The 27,388-nt window shown below is 36.9% G+C and overlaps 1 protein-coding gene across 8 annotated transcripts in view; it reads left to right on the plus strand.

The window, feature by feature from the left end:
- LOC106086794 (protein similar) overlaps positions 1-27,388 on the plus strand; it is a 479,262-nt gene that overhangs the window by 218,260 nt on the left and 233,614 nt on the right. For all 8 annotated transcript variants that reach the window (XM_059362061.1, XM_059362062.1, XM_059362063.1 and 5 more), the window contains one exon: positions 15,691-15,832. In XM_059362061.1, coding sequence (XP_059218044.1) covers positions 15,691-15,832 — 142 coding nt within the window. The remainder of the gene's footprint in view (positions 1-15,690; positions 15,833-27,388) is intronic.

Raw genomic sequence — 27,388 nt, forward strand, 5'->3', positions numbered from 1 at the left:
TTTGTAACAAAAATTAATATTATTCATACGCACCACTGTTCTTATAATCAATATTATTCATACGCGCCATAGTCCAATCTAAAATATTTTTATAAATTTTTCAGGTCTTCCTATATGATAACATTAATATAATAATACATTGAAATGAGTTCATATCTCCTTTACTTCACAAGCATTCATATCAAGTCCATCCTTAGGATTTTCACCCTAATAGTCCCTTAACTTCTTGTTAAGTTCTATCACTTCAAATATCTCTTAACTTTTAATCATTTACTTTGGCAGAATTTTCTTTCTGGAATGGCTATATGAAAAGCAATGTAGTTTTTAATGTTTCTAACTGATTAAAGCTCTTCTTTTACCCTTTTTTGACTTATTAATTAACTAAACTATCTATGGTCATTTATATTCTTTAATGGTCTCTTTAGAATTTCAAACATTGTTTCCATCTCCATGCTCCCTTTGAAGATGGAAAACTTCTTTTTAAGAATGTCATATGGTAAAAACTCGAAATCTATTTATGATTTTTATGCAAAAACTTTCTCCATAAAAAATTGTGGCAGCTGTAAACTACTCGCTACTCTCCCTCACACACACCCTCTCACGACAACATTCATCCTAGTTAAGAATGCAGTACAGCAGTTATTAAGAACTAATCTGCAACTACTTTCAAGCACTTAATACCTTATTTTGTAAAACTTCAAACTGCAATGAATGCCATAGTTTTGAATAAGTTTTGTTCTTTCGTGGAAAGTTTTTTTTTATTACCTACTCATATCCCTCGCGAATGGAAATTCCAAATTAAATCTTCACTTTGGTAATATTCTCAACTATTTCTATTTTTTTTCTTATCGTGGGTATGACAATGCTCTTTTATATTCTTTATTCTTTACCAATCATATCACCTCTCCTATAACGATGGCAAACTTCCTGTGTGATGGTAAAGGAATTTCCATTCCGTGCGTTTTTTCTTTTCTCTACGAGCTCACATATTTTCCACCTTAATACACTTCATAGTCCACAAATGGAGGTTTTGCATTTTGGCAGCTGGCTTATGCTCTAGGTTTTCTTCCTTTTCCTGCATAAGAAGGAGGTTAAGAATGAAAAAGGTAAATTTTTTACACAATGACGGTTATGAGAAGTTTTTCTTTTGCGTGTGTTTACTGCAAATAGTTGAATTTGCAAGGAGAGTAATGCTGAGAAGGTGTGCAAAGGGAAAAATTCACATACGTAGTTGAGAATAGAACTTGAGGAAAGTCCATTTAACACGGCTTGACTCGGAGGAGTGACGAAATGTTTATTTAAAACAAGAAGTCAAGATCCAAGTTCGGTTTATGTGACAGCTATACCCGATTATGGACCGATTTGAATCATACTTAACAAAGTTGTTGGAAATGATACCAAAACACTACGTGCAAAATTTCAGTCAAATCGGATAAGAATTGTGCCCTTTAGAAGCTCAAGAAGTCAAGACCCAAGATCGGTTTATATGGCAGCTATATCAAAACATGGACCGATTTGGCCCATTTACAATACCAACCGACCTACACTAATAAGAAGTATTTGTGCAAAATTTCAAGCGGCTAGCTTTACTCCTTCGAAAGTTAGCGTGCTTACGAAGACAAACGAACAGACTGACAGACGGACGGACATGGCTAGATCGACTTAAAATGACATGATGATCAAGAATATATATACTTTATGTGGTCTCAGACGCATATTTCGAGGTGTTACAAACAGAATGACGAAATTAGTCATTCTGTCATGGCGGAGGGTATAAAAACATTTTAATGAACAATTTTATTTAATTTTGGTTTTTATGATACCCTCCACCATAGAATGGGGGTATACTAATTTCGCCATTCTGTTTGTAACTCCTCGAAATATTTCTCTGAGACCCCATAGAGTATATAAATTATTGATCGTCATGTCATTTTAAGTCGATCTAGCCATGTCCGTCCGTCCGGCTGTCTGTCGAAAGCCCGCTAACTTTCGAAAGAATAAAGCTAGCCGCTTGAAACTTTGCACGAATACTTCTTATTAGTGTGGGTTTGTTCGGATTGTAAATGGGCCATATCGGGATTGGGATTGCACATGGGCCATGTTTTGATAAAGCTGCCCTATAAACGATCTTGGATCTTGAATTCTTAAGTTACTATAGGGCGCAATTCGTATCCGATTTGGCTGAATTTTTGCACGAGGGGTTTTTTTATGACTTCCAATAACTATGCTAAGTATGGTTCAAATCGGTCCATAATCTAATATAGCTGCCATATAAACCTATCTTGAATTTTGACTTCTTGAGCCACTGGAGAGCGCAATTCTTATCCGATTTGGCTGACATTTTGCAATAAGTGTTTTGTTATGTCTTCCAACAACATTTAATTGGTCCATAACCTGATATAGCTGCCATATTGGCCGATCTGGGTTCTTGACTTCCTGAGCATCTAGAGGTCGCAATTATTATCCGATTTGGCTGACTTATCTCATGAACTTCAACAAACGTGTCAATTATGGTCTGAATCGGTCTTTAGCCCGATACAGTTCCTATATTAACCGATCGCCCTATTTTAATTCTTAAGCTCCAATTTTTATTCGAATTGGCTGAAATTTTACACAACGACTTCTACTATGGTTTCCAACATTCAATTCAATATGTTCCGAATCGGACTATAACTTGATATTATAGCTCCAACATTATAGTATTTGTTTCCTTTTATCAAATGTTTGTCTAAAAAGAGCAAAGAGGGGATAACCACCGTTGAAAAATTTTCTGATGGTCCTGCCAGTATTCGAACCCAGTGGTTCAGCGTCATTGCAGATATGCTAACCTCTCCGCTACCGTGTCCTACAGGGTTACATACCTAGGGATAATTGGAGTGGGATAGTCAATGGACTGTCATCAGTATACTCCGATGTCCTTGCAGAATTTCCTGGGTCTCCTATAGTTTGTGACGATGCAGGCGGGTATCGGGGCCGATACAAACTAATTGCCTTCGGGGTTTAAAGCTTAATTGAAATGTATCGTTGTGCGCTAAGCACACGATTTAGTAAAGAAGGAAGATATTCCTTCTCGACCAGTGGCGCATGCTTGGATACCAAGGATTCCCTCAAATCCTGAATCGATACTTGGAGGACTAAAGGAATGTAATCCCAATCTTTCATCCACCGACTGGGAGATTGGTAGATGGGTTGAGGCTGATGATGACCGGAGACATGCAGTATTCGTGCAGTATACGTGCAGTAATCGTACTAAAATGTCAAAAGGGGTTATATTCTACGGATTCAAAAAGTTGAAACTGAAAGTCTATAGAAGCGGTGGGTTTGGGGAATCAGTAGACGACTCAGCAGTTGTTGCTGAACACTTGCCTGAGGAACTATCGACCACATCACTAAAGTCTGGCGGATGGCAGGAGACTGAAAATCCCCCTGCCACAATCGAGGCAGGAGGGTAGGCTACGATACGGGGCCCGACAAGCCCTGTGTGGGTGGGTCATCCAGTTGAATTAGCCTCAAAGTGTGCGCCAGCGGGGGAATCACGGAACTCAGAAAGTACTTCGACAGCAGCAGTTAGTGAATCATTTGAAGAGAAATCGTCCACACCGCAAGTGTCCAGTGTCCTGAGGAAATGTATTCCACAGCTTTCTCACCTGCCCCTGGATGAGAACGGAAGCTCATCTATCTCATCAGTTCTCCTGGTGGAATCAGAAGACGAGGCTAACACAACAGTGGTGGAAGTTCTGAAACCTGACTATGGTCCGGTTTCTACAGATAAATCTCCACCATTGTAAGGCCGCTTCGGCGGCACTAAAGGTCCTTCTGATGGCAGGGGGAACCATTCCTGGGTGTGTGGAGCATGGTTTGTGGACTAAGAATTCCGGCCTTTAAACTACTCAAGGGTACGGAGAATGCAAAGAGAGAGTAGCCTAAATGTTTTTCCTCTTCCGTCGCTAAGCACTGAAGATTTAGTAGTAGCCAGCCTCGAAATCAACAAGTCTCATGACTGGCTGGTATCCCTATATAGAGCACAGAGATGCCGCGTTCAAACCTTAAGTCGCTGGCTGAAGTCGCTTCTGTAGGGAAGAAGAGCCTCATTGTAGGAGGGGTGAGGGGTGAGCTGCTTATCAAATCTATTATAAGTTGCAATCTGGCGATTTGTAATAAAGGGGATAAACCGACCTTTATTACCAGAAACAGATATAAGTGAAAGAATATGCGACTGGGAAATGTTGGATCACCACAGCTTCTCTGATCATCGTTATATTAGTTTCAGCCTTGGAGAAAATAAGTGGTAGCTCGGCTAAATAGAAAAAAAGGCGGTTAGCGATAGATTTCAGCATACACTCTACATGACTATCCCTTCTAGACCAGAAAAGGAAGTGGAAATTGCGGAGGATATGGACATAATGGTCAAGCGGATCACGATGGCCCTGAATGTCTCGCTTGTGTCAGCATGTCCTAGGGCCAAGGCAAGGGACAAACACCGCCATGGTGGACCCTAGAGCTGGTTGGTCTAAGGAAGGACTGCAAAAAACTCTTCAACAGAGCAAAAGCCTCAAGAGCACCACACGATTGGGACATTTATAGGGCTGAGCTAAGAAAATTTAAGGGCGAGCTGAGAAAGGCTCAGAACAAATCTTGGGTAGAATTCTGCAGCTCCGTGGAGGATACACCTGAGGCCTCTAGACTAAGGAAGATTCTGTCCTCGAGACCTGTCTAGTGAGGATACACCAAAACTTTTCGTTTATTCACATTTCCCGGGAAATTCTCCAACAGACAACGTGGCGCCAGAAGAGGTTGTCACTGGTATGCATTCGTAGGAGGCTGTAAGAGAAATTGTGTCTGAGCCGAAAATCCTTTGGGCGATAAGAAGTTTCGACTCCTTTAAGTCGCCAGGCCCTGATGATGTATCATCAGTTGAATTACAAGCTGTGTCTGATAGATTGGTTCCTTGGCTTAGGGAGCTATACTCTGATTGTATCCGAATGTCATATATTCCTGTGGGATGGTGGGACACGAAGGTCGTTTTCATTCCCAACACAGGAAAATCTTGCCACACGAAGGCAAAAGATTTCGTCTTAAGTGGGCAAATCTAGACTTGAAGAGTTCTACCGCTTTGCTGTCACTGGCCAGAGCAGACGTCTCCGTCATTGTGTCCGTTATGACAGGTCACTGTCTAATCGGAAAACATGCTGACAGAAAGAAGGTTGCCAGTAAGGACTTTTGCAGAAACTGTGAGGACATCAAAGAAAAAGAGACTATAGAAAACCTTCTGTGTGTGTGTTCCGCTCTGGCAATCGGAAGGAGTTCCACTTTGGGTTCTCATTTCTTTGAGAACCTGTCTGATTTAGCGGATGTGAACTTTCGCAAGTTGTTCGGCTTTTTAAAGCGATCTGCATGGTTCAACGGTAGGAACTAGAAGACATCTTCCTTCTTCTGTTCCTGTGGTATCACAATGCACGAAAACGTCTAAGTGAGTCTGATGGCAGATTGCCACTTAAACCTAACGACGCATAGTTTAGGAGATACAGCCATTTTAATGTTTGAAAAGGGTAATGATGGAGCCACAAATTATGGCCAATTTTCCTATAGGACGCATTGTTTAGGAGGTAAAGCCATTTTAAAGTTTTCAAAAATACCCTAAAAAACTATCATTCCAATGAAATATTCTTTTGTCCAAAATTATCCTTGCACATCTTTTCCCTAACTTTTTTGAAATCAGCTTTTCATAATCTACGACACATATGCTCTAAGATTACTTTGCTACTATTTGGTCCATTGTTTTTTTGGTGTTTTTTTTACTTTTTACTTTTATTATATGCAGTATCATCTTGACACAATATATTCTTCGCTGTAATGGTAAATGCGAGAAGGATCGAACGCACAATCTACCATAGAGACCAAAAGACGTTCAAAGTATCCTCTATTTTTTTTTTTGCTTATTTTTTTTTAATTTCTGCCATACAAAAGATCCTAGGAAAAGAAGAGAAATTGTTTTGTAAATTGTTTATATCACATTGCATTCTGTTGAATATTTTTACATGTGAGTAAGAAAACATGGGAAAAACAAAGCCAACCAATGTGTCTTTGGATGTAGGGACAGGGATTTAAAAACTTAAATTTTATTTCTAAAGAAAATTTTACCAATAGAAAAATTTGTCTATAGAAAATTAAAAAATAAACTATTTTAACCAAATTTGAATTAATTTTTTGTCAAATATTATTCTAATTAAATGTTGGGTCACAATTTTTTTAATTAATAATTATGTCAAAATTTTGATTTATAAAAAATTTGGTTATCGTTTGTTTCACTTTCGAGACGGGCTGAATGATCGGAGATTTTTCTTTGGAAATGGAAAAAGGATTTCCAGAAATCACAACACACACCAACCACTATGAGACGCGTTTCATCTTTGGTTAGAAGTATTTTCAACCATATTAAAATTTTTTTGTAATATTTCTTAGTAAAAAAAAAATATGCAAATATTTCTCAATTTTTTTTTTTAATTTTGTTTTATAACAAAAGTTTTATATTTAAAGAAAATTTATTCCGATTAACGCACTAGACACGTTACCAACTCAGCTACCCCCTTACCTTTTTAAAAAATAAATTCTGCAGAATTTCCTTATTTAATTTTCTAATGAAAGAAATTCACATTTTTTCTCGATTTTTTTTGTAAATTTGTTTTATAACAACATTTTCAACGGAATTAGATAAAAAATCCTCCATATTCAAAGAAAATTTGGTCAAAGTGTATTTTTTTTTTGAAAATTTTTTCATATTTTTTATTTAAATAAAATTTGGTTAGATTTTTTTTTATAGAAAATTTTTATTTTATTGTGGTTTCTATTTAATTAAATTTTTTTTTGATAATTTAAAATCACTGTTCAACATCCCGCCCGAAGACTGGCTATGATGGTTTTAGCTGTATTTTTCCTATTTTTCCTTGTCATTTCTCTTCACAAACGTTTCGTTTATGGAAAAATTTCATGCATGACATGCACGTGATGTGTGTGATTTGAAGCTAAATTTGTTGAAATTAACTATTTCAGAAAATTTCACTCAAGTGTAAATAATGTTGCTGCGATGACGGTGATTTTGGTGTGATGTGTACCGACCAACTTTGAATGTTAGCTATGGTGGTTAAATTGCTAGAAAAGATTGAATTAAATTTTCTCAACAGCAAATCTGAATTTGTATTAATAGTAGTAGGGAGGATTCACGATGCTAGTTGTCTATGAGTTTTCGGGTAATTTCTTTAAATGAAATGTAAATTATAGAACATTTACCCCAAAAAGTATGCTATACACATTAGATTAGTTAATGTCGTATAAAAAGAAGTATGCTACAAAGAAAGTAGAATTAATGTAAATGGTGTAACAACAGAATTCGAAGGGAGTTAAATAAAAAGGGAGATACCAATTTTCAATTAGCAAGGGGAAAATAATTTTAAATTCAACATCGATGTATGATACAATAAACGCAAAAAATGATAACTACTGTAAAATGGGTCAAAACATTGGGTCAAATTGGTCTCCGTGTTCTTTAATGGAGTAATCTAGGATATATTAAAAATAAGACAAAAATATTAATTTTATTTTTTATAGAAAATTTTATCAGTACTTTGGCAAAATTTCTATAGAAAATGTTATTTAAATTTTAATTCTATAGAAAATTTTGTCAAAATTTTGAGTCTATAAAAAATTAGACCAACATTTTATTTTTATAGACATTTTGTCAAAAGTCCATGGTCAACATTTTATTTTAATAGACAACTAGATGGAGAGGACCCGCTCCGCTGCGTCTTCTTTTGCTTTATATGGAACAAAATTTTCACTTGAATATTTATTTTCGACAATTAAAGTGAAAACCATGTACGAAAATATTGGGTTGCCCAAAAAGTAATTGCGGATTTTTCATATAGTCGGCGTTGACAAATTTTTTCCCAGCTTGTGACTCTGTAATTGCATTCTTCCTTTTGTCAGTTATCAGCTGCTATTTTTAGCTTGCTTTAGAAAAAAAGTGTAAAAAAAGTATATTTGATTAAAGTTCATTCTAAGTTTTATTAAAAATGCATTTACTTTCTTTTAAAAAATCCGCAATTACTTTTTGGGCAACCCAATAGTTAGTGTCTATCGCTTGGCTAACAGCATAACAACATAAATGCTTTTATATGAATTCTATGTCATCTTTATTGCTCTACGAATTTAGGGTCATTTAGGATTGGATGTTAGATATACTCCATATTTAATGTAGATGTACTCCATATTTGAGCCCATTATTCTCGTGATGTCCGATTTAGGGGTGTTTTCGGGGTAAAGTTGTTCCCCAGACACTTGGCCCTATCATATAACATTTATTCCAACGGCGAGTTTATGGGATGAGGCGTCCCCCAAACACTTGGCTCCAATATTGGTTATCAAATTCGTTTTCTAATCTCAAACGCCTTTAATTTGAGCCACATATTGCTATGGTCGGTAAATATGTATTCTTTGGGAGGAGTTTTGGGAAAGGGGTAACCCGCAGAAAATTGGTCCCGAAAGTGGGTACCAATTTCGTGCTCTACTCCCCAATACATTTCATTTGAGCTTCACTTTGTCATGTCTGTAAATATGCCCGATTTAGGGGTGTTAGCCCTGAAAAAATATCAGCATTGTGCTTTACTCTCAAACATCATTTATTTGAACCCCTTATTGCCACTGACCTCAAAATTGGATACCAAATTCGTTTTTTAATCTCAAACAACTTTCGTTTTAACCCCTTATTGCAAAAGTCATCATTATGTCTGGTTTAGGGTATGGATCCTAAAAACTATCAATATCGAGCTCTACCCAAATTGCCATGGTGATTATATACGTCCCATTTGGGTGTTGTTGCGGGAGTGGGACGTCCCCTAGACATTTGGTCCCGAATGTTGATATCAAATTCGTGGTCTACTCCCAAATACCTTTCATTTGAGCCCCATATTTCCATGGTCGGCAGACATGACCACTCAGTGACTTGGCCGTGAAAGTATATCAGATTCGTGTTCTAGTTCAAAATACCTCTCATTTGAACCCCATATTGCAATGGTCGTCAATTACAGTCAATTCATTCCATAGACACTTTTTTCCGAATATTGGTATCAGATTCGTGATTTACTCCCAAAGACCTTTCATGTGAGTCCCATATTGCTATGGCCGTAAACAAACAAACAAACACAAATTGATTTTTATATATAAGAAGACTACCTGAGCCCGACTTTCTTTGCTGCGCCCGATAATGCTATGTTGGAGAAGAACACTCTTAATTTGGAATTTTCCTGTGGATTTTTCTACACTCAAATCTCACTTATTTAAACCCCACATTGCAATGGTCACTAAAAGTCCTTCTTGGTGTGGTGGACCACCAGAGACTTGTTCCCAAAAGTGAAAGTCAATTTCGTGCTCTACTCCCAAAGACCTTTCATTAAGATCCATTTGAGGGTTTTTTGTGGATGGGGTGACCCACGAAACACTTAGTCCCACAATTGGATATCAGATACGTTTTCTACACTCAAATACCTTTAATTTGATTCTAATATTGTTGTGATTGGTATTTAAATCCCTTTGGAGGGTTTTGTGGGTGGGCGGCCCTCCTAAGCACCCCGCCCCAAATTTTGATGTCAAATTTTTGTTTTTAGGTTACTGTAAGTGTGGAAACAAAATTTCGGTAAATCGCCCTACCCATCTTCGAAATCTGTTTTTTTTTTTGCGGGCAAGGCTCAGCTATCTATATAAATTTTTATGTATATATATAGCTGAGTCCGGCCCGCATCGCTGCACCGTCATTTGCACCACGCAAAAATATGTTTCTTATTCTCTCTCTAAAATTTTGACAACATCCAAAATTCTTTTTTCTATAGAAATTTTTTGTATCTATATCTATTTTTTTTTCTATGGCGAACATTGACACTTAAACTACCTTAAACACCGTCTTGGGTGGGAAAGTTAAATAATAATTAAATAATACCGCAAACAACCGCAACGAAATTCCTATATTTAATTTTTCTTTATTCAAACAACCTATCGGTCTGTCATAACATAGATAAATACTGTATGATTAATTTTGACCACTATGCCCTCTCTCTGTTCATGTTGGCTTCTCCAAATTAGCGCCATCTACTGTTTTCAATTGCCTCAACTAAATCCAAATTTTAACAGCCAGTAGATGACGCTATTTTAAAAATTCGCTTGGGGTGGATCATTGTATGGTGGTTGCTTATAAATGACTACCTATTGAAAAGCCATCATTTAGTCTTTTTTTAAGTCAAATCATATTGCCATTTTAAACGATTTTCTGTGGTAGGGAACTAATTTGCCATTCTATATATTTGGTGCGGTGGTTCTTACTATTAAACCATGTTAAACTTTTGAACAAAAAAGTGTTGCCCAGCAGCACGTCAATTGGTCTTGTCTATCGATGAGCTTAAAATGATTGCAACTCCTGCTATCACGCTGAACGTTATAATTTTGGGGGTATGGCGGCCTACATTTATTTGTGTCCCCATACATTTATTAAATCACACAATGTTCTGTTAGGTCATTACAACTGATCGACTGTTTTGGGGTGAGGTGGTCCGCTACATATAAGCAGAATAAAGATATCAGATTCGCAGTTCACAACCTTATACCTTTAATTTAACCCCATATTATCATGATTGGTGTATACAGCCGTTTGGTGGAGGGCTATATGAGGGTTGTGCGCCACACACCATCTTCCACTTGAGCACAAATTTGATTCCCCATTATTTTAATGCGTCAAATAACCTATTGGACTTAAGGCACCACCTAGACTTTTGAGGTAAGGGGGAGGGTCCGCCCCCCTTGCGATATCAAAAAATTGTATAGCCTATTAATCCTTCCGGACCACTCCCCACAAATTCATTTATATATATATATAGAAGATTGTCAAAATGCCATCTCTTTAGAAAAGTTTGTCAATATTTTTCTAGAAAAATTGTACAAATTTTTTTCTAAAAATTTTTCTCAAAATTTTTTTTACAAAATTTTTTTAATTTTTTTTTTGTGAATCTTTTATTTCCAAAGAATTCGTTTTCAACATTTTTTTAACACCCCTCGTATTATTTCCGCTACTAAGAAAAATTATTATTTTTATAAATGTCATTTGTCGTTTATGCACACACCAAAAGTTGTTTGAATATTTAATTTCGCAAAACAAGGCAAAGATGTTAAAACCGCGTGTAGAGCATATTAAAATCGTGTACACATTTGGTTAAGTCATATTACCCAAAACGAAATTAAAGGGCGTTATTGATGTAATAAGGCCAATTCTTGCCTACCCCCAAATACCGAATGCTGCCAAACACTTTGAAGTACAATACCTCACCTCCTCTTACTGCCAAATGTAAATTATTTCCTGCGACAAGCACAACGATAACCAAAACAGAAGCAGCAAAGCAACAAGAACTAATTGCACCACCCTCCAAACAGGCAAAAAAAAAATTTAGTGCCTAATTACAGGTAAACATAAAAACATGGAAATAATGCCAATCGGGATACATATTTTGCCAGAGATGGAGGGTGTTTTGGCGGTTTAAGTTTGAAATATTTAATGGTTAGAGGCCCGTGGTTCCCGTGAGAGTTTGGATTTATCAATTACGTTCGTTTGCAATGGTATTTTATTAAAAATTGCCACAGGTGAAAAAGTAATAAATTTTAGTTTATATTCCAGAAAAGTGAAAAAAATTAATTCTTCATTGTTTCAGTAACCCAAAAGTAGGCAGTGGATTTTTAAATGCAATAAAGTTATACATTTTGTAAAGCATAATAAAAAAGGGATTCAATCTTAGGGTATTCAAATATAAATTTTAATCAAAGATTTTCTGTCTACACAATAAAAATGAGAAAAAACCTAAAATATAAAACCTTAATATATAGCTTTTAAGGAAAAAATTTATAGGGGATCGACTTATGTGGGAAACAATAAAGTTATTCATTTTGTATATATCATAATGAAAAATAAGGGATTTAATCTTAGGGTATTCTACTATAAATTGTAATCAAAGATTTTCTGTCTACACAATAAAAATGAGAAAAAACACAATATGTAAAACCTTTATACATAGCTTCGAAGGAAAAAATTTATTGGGGATCGACTTATGTGGGAAACGAGGGAACAAATCGAACGGAGATCGATTTATATGGACCACTTAACATTCCAAGCCGACCTGTATCAAAAAACAGTGTTTTGTCAGCTTCAGTTTTTAGAATAAAGTGTTATTTTTCATTAAATCTGACGGATATTTCCACGGTTTTCCATGAACGGTTTGAAAAAATTAATGTTTCACCCACTTCTATGGCGCAGGTTCTAAAAATAATAACCTACTTTAAGGACACTTATGCAACAAAGAACTTTTTTCTTAAGTATATGCTGGCCATTAACAAAATTTCTTATTTATCAATAATGAAAAAATTGATTATGAACCAAACTTGTATTTTATCTATATTTCTGTTGTTTTGTTTCAATGTTTTATACAAATTATATGGTGCATACTCTTAGGCAAAAAATTCTTAACTATTTAAACATTTCGTTTTTTGAATCCAAACTATCTCATCTCCACATCTTCAAAGATTTATTTCAACAAAAGATCAAACTTCTCAATTTTTATACTTCAAAGAATTTTTTCCGAACCCACTACCAACCTCACAAAAGCAAATTTGTGTCAGCAGGTTTTGCAAACTTAATTAACATAAATGGAATTAGTTCTTCTAAAGGCTTATTCTGTCTATAATAGCTTGTGTCTTTCTTGTTTTTCCAATTTTGGTTGTATTCATTATTGTGAATAATCGAACCCTTGAGTTCTCTTATTAAAGAATGTCCTTAAGATAATTTCATTAGACAAAAAAAAAATATTGCCCACACAAATGACTGCGTGAGGCACCCAAGGGCTTAAACTTAAGCATATATTTATGTAAGTTGAAGCATAAGCAAAATAACCACAAGTCTGGCATTGAAAGTAAAGTATCCTTTAGGGAGATTTTAAGTGTAATTTGTAATGCACATCTTATAAAGGGTCGAAGCAAACACACACGTGGAGGATACTTAGTAATGGGTTAAAGTCTATGTTCACACACACACTCCAATCAAAAAACAAAACAGATATTAAAACATCACAAAAAAATTAAAAAGATTAGGAAAATGTTGACAAAATTTTCTATAGAAATAAAATTTTGCCAAAATTTTCCATAGAAGAAGTTGAAACGGGACTCGACGAGCCCTATGTGGGTGGGTCGTCCGCTTGGAATGAGCTCAAGGTTGCGCCAGCGGGGAAAAACAGATCTTAAAAAGTACTTCGACAGCAGCAGCTAGTGAAGAATCTAAGGAGGTATCGTCCACACCGTAAGTGCCCAGTGTCGTGAGGAAGAGTGGTTCCAAAGCTTTCTCACCCGCCCCTGGATGCGTACGGAAGCTCATCATGACAAGATCTAACGAGGCTAACGTCACAGTGGGGAAAATTCTGGATCCTGACTATGGTCCGGTTTCTGCAGATAAATCTTCACCACTTTGATGGCAGAAGAATTTGACATGGTTCCATGTCTGTGGGTATGTGGAGGAATGGTTCGTGGACCGTTTAGAAATGCCGCCTTTAAACCTTGAGTTGCTGGTTGAAGCCGCATTTGAAGGGACAAAGAGTCCCATTGTAGGAAGTGATGCAAACCCACATCACCAGATATGGAAAAGTTCGGATATAAACGATAGGGGTGAGCTGCTTATCGAATATATTATAAGTTGCAGTCCGGCGATTTGTAATAATGGGGATAAACCGACCTTTATTACCAGGAATGACTCGCTTATGTTAGCATATCCTAATGCCAAGCCAAGGGGAAAGGACCGCCATGGTGGACCCCAGAACTGGTTGGTTTAAGGAAGGATTTCAGAAAACTCTTCAACAGAGCGAAAGCCCCAAGGGCACCACATGATTGGCACGTCTATAAGGCTAGGCTAAGATAATACAAGGGCGAGGGTGAAATCCTGCAGCTTCGTGGACGATACATCTGAGACCTCTAGGCTAAGGTAGATTCCATCCTTTAGACCTATTACGATGGGGTATATTCAGAAGTCAGAGAATGTATGGACAATGTCTTGCTAGACAAGAAATTGAACTTCAAATCCAACATTTTGAAGAGGGCATGAAAAACAACTCCTGCCCCATACACTCTCATGAAAGCCAATGGCAAAATATACTGCAGTTGTTAGACCTTTAATGCTATATGATGTTGTGGTCTGGTGGACGGCGCTTCATAAGTCCACCTACTGTTCAATACTTAAACGGATCCAAAGGAGGGCTTGTTTATGCATCACAACCGCTCTGAGGACGACACCATCTGACGGTCTGAATTTAATGCTACAACTGGAGCCTCTGGACATGGAGGCGAGGCAAATTGCTGCGACCACTATTGTGAGACTAAGGGGCTTCTTTTCGGTCATGAGTCGGCTACGGACACTGTGTTATCCTTGATATAATATCCGATGTTCTAGGCAGTGTGGGTGACACCCTGCCTGAGCCGCATTTTGATAAAAAGTACTGTACCACAATTCCTGATAGAACCGATTGGAACTAAGATATCCCTGGTATATAGAAGTTTCATTGACTTCTATACGTATGGTTTCAAACCAGACGACCAAGGGGGCTTTGGGGTGTACTCTGAAAAACTAGGACTGGTCATATAGAGAAGGTTACCCGACCACTGCACTGTGTATCAAGCGGAGATCCTTGCAATTAATGAAATTGTAGAGTGGCTAAGATATATTGTCATAACGACTACAGGAGAACGTATTTCTAAATCCAAAAACCACCCTTGAATGTCGCAGACCTCTTAACGAGATCGAATGTTCAACTGCTCTGTGTGCATGGCCACAGAGATATCCCAGGGAATTGTAAAGCGGACGAGTATGCGCGACTAGCAACTTAAACATGTCAGGAGAACTGGAAACATGGGGTATGCTTCTAGCGACATGTAAGCTAAGTTTTCAGGATCAGACCCGAAGGGCAACGAATGACAGATAGTCGCAAAGAGGGGGCTATGAGCATTCCAAATCTATGTGGTCTAATCAAGACTTAAAAAGGTCTACCGCTTTGCTGTCTTTGGCTAGAATAGACGTCTCAGTCATTATGTCCTTCATGACAGGTCACTGTCTACTCCGAAAACATGCTTATAGACTGTAAATTGTCAGTAACGGATGTGAACATTTGGAACTTGTTGGGCTTTTTAAGTCGATCTGGGTGGTTCAGCGGTAGGAACTAGAAGCTATCTTCCTTCTTTTGTTCCTGTGGTATCACAATGGACGAAATCGTCTATGTGAGTCCACATCGGACTTTATTTTGATATAGCTGCCATATACGATCTTACGAAATGTGTTTAATTTATATACATATCCGATGTGGTGGGTATCCAAAGTTCGGTCCGGCCTAAATTAATACCTTTTGTTTCTCTAAAATTTTTCTTGTATATTTTCGTTAGAATGTTTTGTTTCTCATTTCATCAAAGCTAATTTTAATTAATTTTATGGCTCCTCTATAAAACTTTTCAATTGGAAAATTTCATTCGCTATGCTCGAGTTAATTTTTTAAATGAAATCTAAGTAATACGTTTTTGGCAAAGTGTGTACATTTGATTAATTTCGTACATTTGTCTTTTCTCTTCTTGCAGTTTTATCCAAAGGCCAGGGTGAGACATGCCGCTATCGTTTCTTGGGCAAATATGGCGGTTATTGTTGGCTTGTCACTCAAGCCACCATAGTCTATGACAAATTGAAACCACAAAGTGTGGTTTGTGTTAATTATGTCATTAGGTAAGTCGTTTTTGTAGCCATGTTCATACTACTGTTTTCTATATTACTAACAAATATGCGTATGTATATATTTATAAGATTTAAAAAAGTGTTAATGAGTTGTTTTAGGGGTATAATAATTTAAAAATTTAAAAAAAAGTCAATGTGAAACCATGGAAATTTGTTCATTATAAAATGGCCGAAAATATTATGAAACGAAAGACAAATAGGTTTATGAACTCCTCAAGTATAAAACTCGAAGAATATATATATTTTTAGGTGCATAACATTGAGTAATTATGTAGAAACTCCTAAAAATATGCTTTATAATTTATTGTAAACCCCTTAAATTAATTTGTATAGCTTATGACACCAAGTTATTGTGTACATATTGCTGAAAATCTGCTATATATATCTAAGGGCATCGTAGCGTAGAGTTCAGCACGTCCACCTATGATGATGAAGCCTGGGTTCAAATCCTAGCGAGAGCTTCAGGAAAAATTTTCAGCGTTGTTTATTCCCTCCTAAAGCTGGCGATATTTATGAATCGCACAACACTCATTTGTATGTGTGGGAAGTTTGCCCTGTTCCTTTATAAAATATTCGTGGCCAAATTGCAATTTGCATATTATTGAAAACTCCTAAAGATATACTTATATTTTTATTAAAATGTTTAATTGCAAATTTGTATACCCTCCACCATAGGATGGGGTATACTTATTTCGTCATTCTATTTGATCTTCATGACATTTTAAATCGGTCTAGCCCGAAATTTTACATAAGTACTTCCTATTAATGTAGGTCGGTTGGGATCGTAAATGGACCAAATCGATCCACGTTTTGACATAGCACTCATAAATACCGATATCCAGATTATGCTTCTTGAGCCTTTTTAAGAGCGCAGTTCTTATCCGAATTTTTAAGCCAAATTTGCTAGATGACTTTTCCTATGACCTCCAACAGATGTACCGAGTGTGGTTCCAATCGGTCTAAAACCTGATATAGCTCCCATATAAACCGATCTCCCGAATATACTTCTTGAGCCTCTAGAGGGCGTAATTCTTATCCGAATTGGCTGAAATTTGCCCGAAGATTTTTCCTGCGAACTCACACAGATGTACCGATTAAGTTTCCAATCGGTCTAAAACCTGATATAACTCCCATTTAAATTGATCTTCCGATATGCTTCTAAAGCCTCTAGAAGGCGTAATTCTTATGGCTGAAATTTTGCACGAGGATTTTTCCTGTGACCTCCAACAGATGTACCGAGCAAGTTTCCAATCGGTCCAAAACCTGGCATAACTCCCATATAAACCGATTTCCCGAATATGCTTCTTAAGCCTGTAGAGGGCGCAATTCTTATCCGATTTGGCTGAAATATTACACGAAGTGTTTTGGTTTGACCATCAACATCGGTTCATAACCTGTTATAGCTCCACTATAAGCCGATTTCGGATCTTGTTTGTCTATAAAGAAATATCGGCCAAAGACGAATGGGATCCATGGTGGAGGGTATAAGATTCGGGCCGGCTGATCATAGAACGCTTTTTTAATTTGCCCTAAAAGTATGCTCCTTTTTTTACTTCTTAATGTTAACCCATTTACGCCTCACCCTCAATTTCTTTGTCCGATTTTGATTAAATTGCATATATTCATTATTCATTATAAAATGTCCCTAAAAAAAGATTTTAAAAAAATTTTAAATGTTTGAAAAGTATACCAAAAATTCTGTTTTATATTCGAGCCACTAAGTTGAAAAAAAAAAATATTTTCTTAATATTTTATGACCGTTTAGCGAAGAAATATGCATTTTAATGACTTTGACATAAAATTGCATCTGCTGTCAAAAGTAGTAGGCTTATCGTCTTAAATGGCCTTTTTTTAATATGATAACTATCAAATACCACTCGACTCTAAAACTACTACTACTAAATTTCCAATGATCATTCCATTTGCGAAAAAGGATTCTTCTCTCATGAGTACACAGCGATATGACTTGGTAGAGAAGTTTTAACATGTCAGAATACCTCACAAATGTAGGCAGCATTATTAAGGAGATAACCACCGCTGGAAATGTTTCTGTTGTTCACGCCGGGATTTGAACACCGACGTTCGGCGTCATAGGCTGACATGCTTACCTCTGACCACGCTGGTCTCCCAGACAGTGAAACAGTTTCTAGAAATCTCACTCCTAAGAATTTGGAAAAAAATTGTTTGACTGGTTTTGGATATAAACAATAGCCGGCTTTCGAAAATTTTCTCCCAAAACATATCCTTATATGATGGGGAAATTGTTTTAACTAATTCGTTACGCCAAACCAAATTTCATAAGGATACCTTCTTAACACGTACTAGAATTATTTTAAGATAGCTCTCTTCTTGCGTATATTCCTACCCAATCGTCATTCATAGGTTAAGAAAAAAATAACATTTCACTCTTTTCAATTTATTTTCCCCTCAAAAGTATGCTACATTTTTTCAGCTCCCTTTTCCTCTTTTCCCTTTACATTAAACAATTAACTTTTCTTCATTAATATTCTCATATATTTTAATATCCTTAACTGCGCCTTTTTAAGCGAATTCAATTTTCTTTTAATCTTCGATAATTTGTCTCACAACAAAACATAAGAGTCTCTTATTTTTTTTTTTAATTTCCATATTCAATGACACTTTCGAACGATATATAAGATACGCCAATATATACCGCTAATGCAATTAAATATTCAAAATATTCTAATCAAAGCCAAATATAGCCACAATTCGGTTACTGGAAATGTTGTGTTGCTGCCTTAAGCCATGCATAGAATTTTTTCGACATTTTTATTTTATATCTTAAGGCTGAACAAAAACTGCCAGACAGACAGACTGAGAAGATCCCACATTGATTGATATCATATATTATTACTTGGATTTTTGTCATTAGGAGGGTTTATTTTTTGTCTGTCTGCCTGCCGGTCTGTTCGTATATCTTTCGTTGTCTGCATATTTTCTTCTTATCAGACTCTTCTTAAAGCCCCCCGTTTTTTCTTTGCTACTACTATGGTGTGTTATAATGTCAATTTGTTAAGGTTTATTTAATTCGTTGCAAATACACATCTTTATATTCCACAGTTGGTTTTTCTTTTGTGGCATGTGTTCATTTATGCAAAATTTCTTTGGGTTGGTTCTAAAGCCTAACAATGATTTGCTTTATGAGGACTTTTTTTATTATAAACTCAATAGGTTTTTTTTATTTCTTGTAAATTCTATAAGGGGCTTTCCATCATAGAGCAGAGATTTTGAAGTTTTTTTTTTTGTTATGAAGAGGAAATTATATTCCAATATAACTCAAACAGAACTCAATTCAATTTCTATTCTGTAAGATTTGTCGTGGAATGCCCCATATTCAATAGTCTGATCATAGAAAGAAATGCTTAGATAAAAGCGACCTACACCATTCTCCCTGTGGAAGTCATTATAAGAAAAATGCTCTCATGAATGCATGTCCAATCAAAATTTAAATAGGACAGATATTTGAACAATTCTAAAAAGTTAAAATATTTGCTTTGAATTTCACATAAGCCTTAAAATACGTAATTTAGAGAAAATATCGTTAAAAACCCTTGAATCTCTAGAGGCTCAAGGAGTAAAATCAGGAGATCGGCTTATATGAAAGACATATGTGTTTATAGGCCGATTCTGATCAAACATAGCATAGATGTTGGAAGCCATAACAGAAGTCTTTTTGACAAATTCCAGCCGGATAGGCGGATGGAGAGATATACAGACGGATGGACAGATATACATTCGGATAGACAGACGGTTGCACAGATATTTGGATGGATAGATAGGCGGACGGACGGACGAACAAATAGAAGGATGGACAGGTAGACAGACAGACAGACAGCTGGATGGACATACGGAAAGACAGACATACATACGGACGCACAAACAGGCGGTCGGATGGGTAGACAGATAGACGAATGGGTTGGCAAACAGGCAGTCGGATGGGTAGACAGATAGACAAAAAGGGTGGCAGACAGGCAGACAGAAAGATTGATGGATGAACAGACAGACGGATGGACAGACAAACGGATGAACTGAGAGACGGACAGGATAACAGACAGGCGAATGGAAAGACAGACAGACAGACCTATGGAAAGACGGCGGATGGACTGGCATAGGGAAAGACACCCATACGGACGGACACACGCATAGACGGGCGCACGACGGGTGGACAAATAGACGAATGGATAGATAGACAGATGGGCAGATAGACAGTTATACGGATGGACACGGTTGCACTGATATTTGGATGAATAGTTAGGCGGACGGACGGACGAACATATAGAAGGATAGACAGGTGGACAGACAGACAGACAGCTGGACGGACATACGGAAAGGCAGACATACGGATGGGCGCACAAACAGTCGGTCGGACAGATAAACGAACTGGGTGACAGACAGGCGGACGGAAAGACAGACAGACGGATGGAAAGTCAGATGGACTGACTTACGGAAACACACCCATACGGACGTACAGACAGGCGCAAGGACGAACGGTCGGATTGACGGGCGGACAGATAGACGGATGGACAGACAGCTGGACGGACAGACAAACCGACAGTGAGACGGATGGGAAGACTGATGGGTGGACAGACATACGGAAAGACAGACGGGTGGATAGACATACGGAAAGACAGACACACGGACGGACGGACGCTCATGCCGGCGGCCAGTTAAACGGATGGACAGTTAGAGGTAGTGCCGGAAAAATAGACAGATTGATGGACGCTCACCCCGACGGAAGGGTGGCCATGTCTAGATTGACTCAAAACTTCAAGCCGGTCAAAAGCGTATGTAGTCTTAGATCAATATTTGGACTTGTTACAACCAAAATGACTAAATGAGACACCCCCATCCTAGTGTATACAAAGCGCCTTATTTAAGCGAATCATTTCACAGTTTCAGGACAAATAAAGGGTGATTTTTTAGCTATTATCTTTTTGACAACACTGGTTTAAACAGCTCACGCACGTTCCGTGTTTTGTTTCACTGTCAAACATCTTCAGTTTGGTCTAACCATGAATCGTCTTACAAACGAACAACGCTTGCAAATTATTGAATTGTATTATCAAAATGCGTGCTTCTTAAGAAAGTTTATCGCGCGCTTTTTCATAAAGCGACGAAGCTGTTTTTTGGCTCAATGGGTACGTGGGTAAATAAGCAGAATTGTCAATTTTGGAGTGAAGATCAGTCAGAAGCATTGCAAGAGCTACCAATGCATCCAGAAAAAGTCACAGTGAGGTTTATGGGCTGGTGGCATCATTGGACCGTATTCTCCTCAAAGATGATGCGAATCGTAATATAACTGTCAATGATGAGCGCTATCGTGAGATGATATCCAAATTTTTTTGCCCAAAATGAAAGGGCTTGACTTGCATGACATGTGATTTCAATAAGACAATGCCACATGCAACATAGCCCGCGTAACAATGCACATATTGAAAGCCGTGTTCGCTGAACATTTTATTTCACGTTCGGGACCGGTCAATTGGCCACCTAGATCGTGCGATTTAACGCCTTCAACATCGAAGCATTTATTCGTGAGATACTGGCCGAAATGTTAGAAAGAGTATGCCAAAATTGTATTAAACGGATGGACCATTTGAGGCGCAGTCACAGTCAACATTTGCATGAAATATTCTTGAAATATTAAATTATATGCACCATACTATCGATTCAAATAAAGATTTCATGCATTATTCTGAATTTTATGTTTTTTTTTTTTGAAAAACTTTCCTATAGCTGGTAAAAAATCACCCTTTACTTTGTCAAATAAACTTTTAACATATACAAATATTTTTTTATTGCAAAAGAACTCCACATTATCATGAAAATTGCATACATATTTAAAATTTCCCGTTTTTAATTTTTTTATCATCATTGTGTGTGTATGTGTGTGCCTGCGGGTAATTCCTGTTAACGACATATTACCTGTCATATCAATTTATTCTTGTAAAAACCCTTCATCAAGCCTGTCATAATTTTCTCTTTTTTTTTTTTGCTAAACGACTACCAAGTTAACAAGATTTCAGCGTAAACATTTTCAATTCATTTTTGATGAATTTGCCTGGTTATTCGCAATTTAAATGCGCAAAAGATGTTAAAGTCAAGCCTCCTATACTTCATTTATTGAGTTTGGCATAAATTTTGTCACTTTTGCATAATTTTTGGCAAACGAATAATTTAAATATCATTAAGCAAAAATAAAATTCTACAGTATTCCACCAAAAAAGAACGTAAAACAAATATATTTAATAGATTTGCGTGCTTAAAGCCCAAAAAACCCCGAAAAAAATATGGAAAATGAAAAGTGAACTTGCCAGAATATAGCCTTTTTATGAGTTTTGTTGCCTAAGACCCCTCCACATACTTTTTTTTTTTTGGAGGATGATATTATGGAATTAACTTCATTTAATACATATATTTTCCTATGCCCATTGTCTCAATGTGTGTTCGAGGGTATATCTCAGTGAGTTTGTTTGTGTTTGTGAATGATGAGTAATAAATTTTCCTATTCTTTTTGACTTGTGTTTTTATATTCTCTCATTTACGTGTCCAGTTTTTTGGAATTTGGCACGTGTTTGGTTTTTTTTTGTTTTTTTTTCCCGTTTGGTTCTTTTTTTTTTGGTTTGCTGAAATGTGGTCATTTGAATTTCAATTCAATTGAAAGTTTTCTACATTCCTTTATGTTTATTGGCTTTTGTGGTTTAATTTTGGGATTTGTTAGGACTGTGTGAAAGAAAGAGAGGCAGAATGACTCTTGGGGTTTTGTTTTGGGATTAATTAAGAATTAAAGCCTAAAAGTAGGCAGCAGTTTATTTGTTTAAGGCCATGACTGCGTTGTTTTACCAATTAGGGGAGAATTTGTAAGCTGATTTAATTGAATTTCAATGTGATTTATTTTTCTCCTTTTAGAGTCGTCCACCATAGGACGGACAAGCCTCAGACCGTTTTTCCGTCTCTTCAAAGAACTCTAACTCTCGAACGAAAGTTAGCCGCTTGTAATTGTACACAAGTTTTTCTTATTGATGTACATTGATTGGCAAAGTAAATGGGACAAATCGGTCCATGTTTGAATACGGTTTCCATTAGACTGATCTCCCGATTTTACTTCATTAGTTTCTAGAAAGCTTAATTCGAATACAATTTGGTTGAAATTTTGCAATATGATATAGCTACCAAATAAACCTATCTTCCCAGAATTACTTCATGAGCCGCTAGAGGGCGCAATTATTATCCGCATTGGATGCAATTTGCTACATAGACTTATGTTTTGACCTCCAGCATCTTTACCGAGTATAATTCGAATCCGTTGGTAATCTTATTTAACTCCTTGAACCGCAATTCTTACACGATTTGTTAAAATTTTATGACCTCCTACGTCTGTACCAAATATGATCCGAATCGGTCCATAACGTGATGTAGCTCCCATATAAATAGATCTTCTGATTTTACTTTTCCAGGCTTAAGAGGACCTAATTCTTATCCGATTGGGCTGATATACGCGACAAGTATGACTTGGATCGGATATAGCTACCATATAGACCGATCTCCACAAAATACTTTTTCATGATTGCGCTCTCTGGTGGGGGCGCAATCATTATCCAATTTGAATGAAATGTGGTACAAGGACTTCTTCTTTGATTTTCAACATCTTTTTACCGAGCATACTTTAAATCGGTGAGTTTTCTGAAATTTTGCACAATGATTTTCAGTATTATCTTCAACATCTATGCTAGGTGTGATTCGAATCGGTCCATGACCTGATATGGCTTCCCATAAGATGTATTTTACTTCTTGAACTTATAGAGGGCGCAATTGTTATTCGATTTGGATGAAATGTGGTACAAAGACTATTTTTTGACCTCCAACATATTTTATCGAGGATCACTTCCCTTTCACTTCTTTAGTGTGCTTATCGGATTTAGATGACATTTTGGTCGATGACTTCTTTTATTACCTTCAAGACCTGTGGCAAGTATGGTCCGAATCGGTCAATAGCCTGATATAGCTACCACATAAACCGATCTCCCGATTTTACTTTTTCAACCTCTAGAGGGCGCAATTCTTATCCGATTTAGTTCAAATTTGAACCATGACTTCTTCTATATCCTCCAATATGTTTATCGAATATGGTATGAATCGGTCCATAACCTGCTATAGCTCCCATATCAACCGATTTCCCAATTTTACTTCTTCAGATTCTAGAGGGCGTAATTCTTATCTGATTCGAACAACAACCTTCACAAGTTTGATCCGACCCGTAAAGCTCTCTAAATTATTTGAACTCTCGAAATTTGCCCATGTACATTATAAGGAACAGGGGCAAACTTTTCACGTATCAATGAATGCTGTCCGATTCGATTTCAAGCTCAATCATAAAGGACCTCCTTTTTATAGACGAGTCCGAACGGTGTGCCTCAGTGCGACACATTTTTGAACAGAAATTTTAATATGGCTTCTATGCCTTGCGTAGTACCTCACAAATGTCGCACTCATTAGGAGACGCTAACCACCGCTGAAAAATTTTGTTCTTGCCAGGATTCGAGCCATGGCGTTCAGCTTCTTAGGCGTGCATGCTAACTTCTGCACTACGGTGACCTCCAAGCTTCTAGAGGTCGCAATTATTGTCATATATAATTGGTATTTTGCACGATGACATATTTTGTGTCCTTCAACATCCATACCATAAATGGTCCATATCGGCCCACAGCCCGATAAAGCTCCCATTTGAATATCGATCCACCAGTTCTAGATCTTCACACTCTGGGGGGCGTAACTCTAATTCGATTTTGCCTTCTGCGACAAGTACGAGTATGTTCGGAATCGATTAACAATCCTATATACATAGCTCCCATACAAACCGTTCTTTCGATTTTTCTCCTTGGGTCAAATCAAATTTGAGTGAAATTTTGGAATATGTATTCTGCTATGTCCTCCAACATTTGTGTTCAGTGTGGTCTGAATCGGTCAAAAGCCTCATATGCATAGTTCCTAATGCTTTGTCAGTACTTATTTTGCATCTGGAGAGCGTAATTCTTATCCGATTTAGATGAAAATTTGTATCAAAACTTTCTCAACCACCAACATATGTGCCACCTATAGCCCGAATCGGTCCATAGCTAGCTATAGCTCCCATATAAACCCATCTCTTGATTTTACCTCTTGGCCCTTTTCTTTCTCGATTTGGCTGAAATTGTACCGAACGATTTTTACTTAACCTCAAACATCTATGCCAAGTATGATCCAAATCAGTCTATAACCTGATAAAGCGCCGATATAAACCGGTATCTTCATTTTACTTCTTTGGCCAATAGAGGGCGCTATTCTTATCGGCTTTGGCTGAAATTTTGCACGATGAATCCTGTTACGACTAACATCCATACCAAGAATGATCCAAATCGTTTCATAACCTGATATAGAACTCATATAATCCATATAGCCTACAGACGACGCTATTCTTATCCGATTTGGATGAAATTTTGCACCTGGAGTTCCAAAATCTATGATAACTATGGTTCGAATTGGTCCATAACATGGTATATCATCCATATAAACCCATTTCCATCGCCTATAGAGGGCGCCATATTATGCTATTTGGCTGAAATTATGTAGAACTATTTCTGCTGCTCTCAAACATCTGTGCCAAGCATGGTCCAAATCAGTCTATAACCTGATAGAGCGCCTTTATAAACCGATCTCTTCATTTTACTTCTTGAGCTGATAGAGGGCGCTATTCTTAACCGGTTTGACTGACATTTTGCATGATGAATTCTGTTATGACCAACATCCATACCAAAACCGATCCAAATTGATCCATAGCCTGATATAGGACTCATTGAATCCATATAGCCTATAAAGGGCGCTATTATTGTACGATTTCGCTGAAATTTTAACACACGTGATCTGTTCTGACCTCCAACACCTGTGCGAACTATGGTCCGAATCGCTCCATAACTTGCTATAGCTTGCATCCATAAACCCATCTCTTCATTATTCTTCTTGAGCATATAGAGGGCGCTATTCTATTCGATTTGGATATAACAATGAAATTTTGCACAATTCTCAAATACTGATTCGGTTCATTGAAGGCCACCGTAGCGCATAGGTTACCATGTCCGTCTGTGACACTGAACGCCTGGGTTCGAATCCTAGCGAGACCATCAGAAAAAATTTTCTGCGCTGTTTTTCCCCTTCTATTAATGGCAACATTTCTGTGGTACTTTGCCATGTGAAAACTTCTCTTCAAAGAGGTGTCGCATGTTCGGCACGCCGTTCGGACTCGTCTATTAAAAGGAGGCTCTTTATCACTGAGCTTAAACTTGAATCGGACTGCACTCGTTGATATGTGAAAAGTTTGCCCCTGTTCCTTAGTGATGTGTTCATGGGAAAAATTTACATTTGCAATATTCCTCCAAGACACGACGAAGAAAAAAAATTTCTTTAACAAGTTTCATTCATACACTTTACTCCTATTCATTAGAGGTCTCCCTTTCCTAACTCGAGCTAGAATTTTTCTAAGACAGCTCTACTCTTGAGTAATTTTCTATCCATTCGTCGTTAATGGATTAAACCCATGCAAACTGATGTCATTATTCGACCTTTTGGGCACGTGTAGAAAGCAAATCTAATCAAAAAATATCCTGACCTCGCTTAATGTCCTTTGGTTGAACCTGGATATTGGCTGGTGTTCGAAGGTACACTACTACCTATAATGTACTATTTAAAATAAATCTTTTTAACATTTAGATTGTTGGTTTTTTATATCAACGTTTTCCATTTCCTGGTATCATGCATATCCAACTCAAATGTCATCAATTAATTTTTTATAATGTTAATCAATACAGAAATTCTAAATACAACTTCTGTCAAAATCAAACATCCAGCAGTTACTGCAAAGAAACTTTTACTTTATATTTCTTTACAAACAAAACGAAGGAAATCCCCTAAAAGTATGCTAAGAAAAAGCAAATTCACAAAACAATACAAATCTTTACTTCCTTGCTCGTGCTCGTGCCATAATCTACATACTGAGTATTTGGCATAAATTATTCAACACTTGTGACAGAATGCGTTGGAAATTTTGGTTTTCAGCTTCTAAATTAAGGCAAGAATAAAAAACACTTTATTCTCTTGCCAACTTCTCGGAAAAACAATGAAATGAAGCATATCTTAAGGCACTTTAATAATTCATTTTCATTGAATGAGCTGTTAAATTCCTTTTTGGCTTAATCGAATTTTGGTCTCATACAAAAGGAAGAAGAAGTAAAAAAGAAATACAACAACATGATGACAACGATAAAGAGAGAAAGAAAACGCAAACCACAACGAGCATTGTTAATACATATATATTTGGTGTTTATGAGTATGTAAAGCATATTTTTAGGCTTTTATGCATAATTCCTTTAAGTGTCTGCTTTCTCTCTTCTGCCTTACCCCAGAAAGGGAAAACACCCTCAGGTGTATAATAAATCTTTTATTGCAGCAATCTAAGGTAAGTATGATTATTTTTATTATTATTACATTTATTCC

This window comes from Stomoxys calcitrans, chromosome 2 (genome assembly GCF_963082655.1).
Source record: "Stomoxys calcitrans chromosome 2, idStoCalc2.1, whole genome shotgun sequence".
In the NCBI taxonomy this organism is placed as follows: Eukaryota; Metazoa; Arthropoda; class Insecta; order Diptera; family Muscidae; genus Stomoxys; species Stomoxys calcitrans.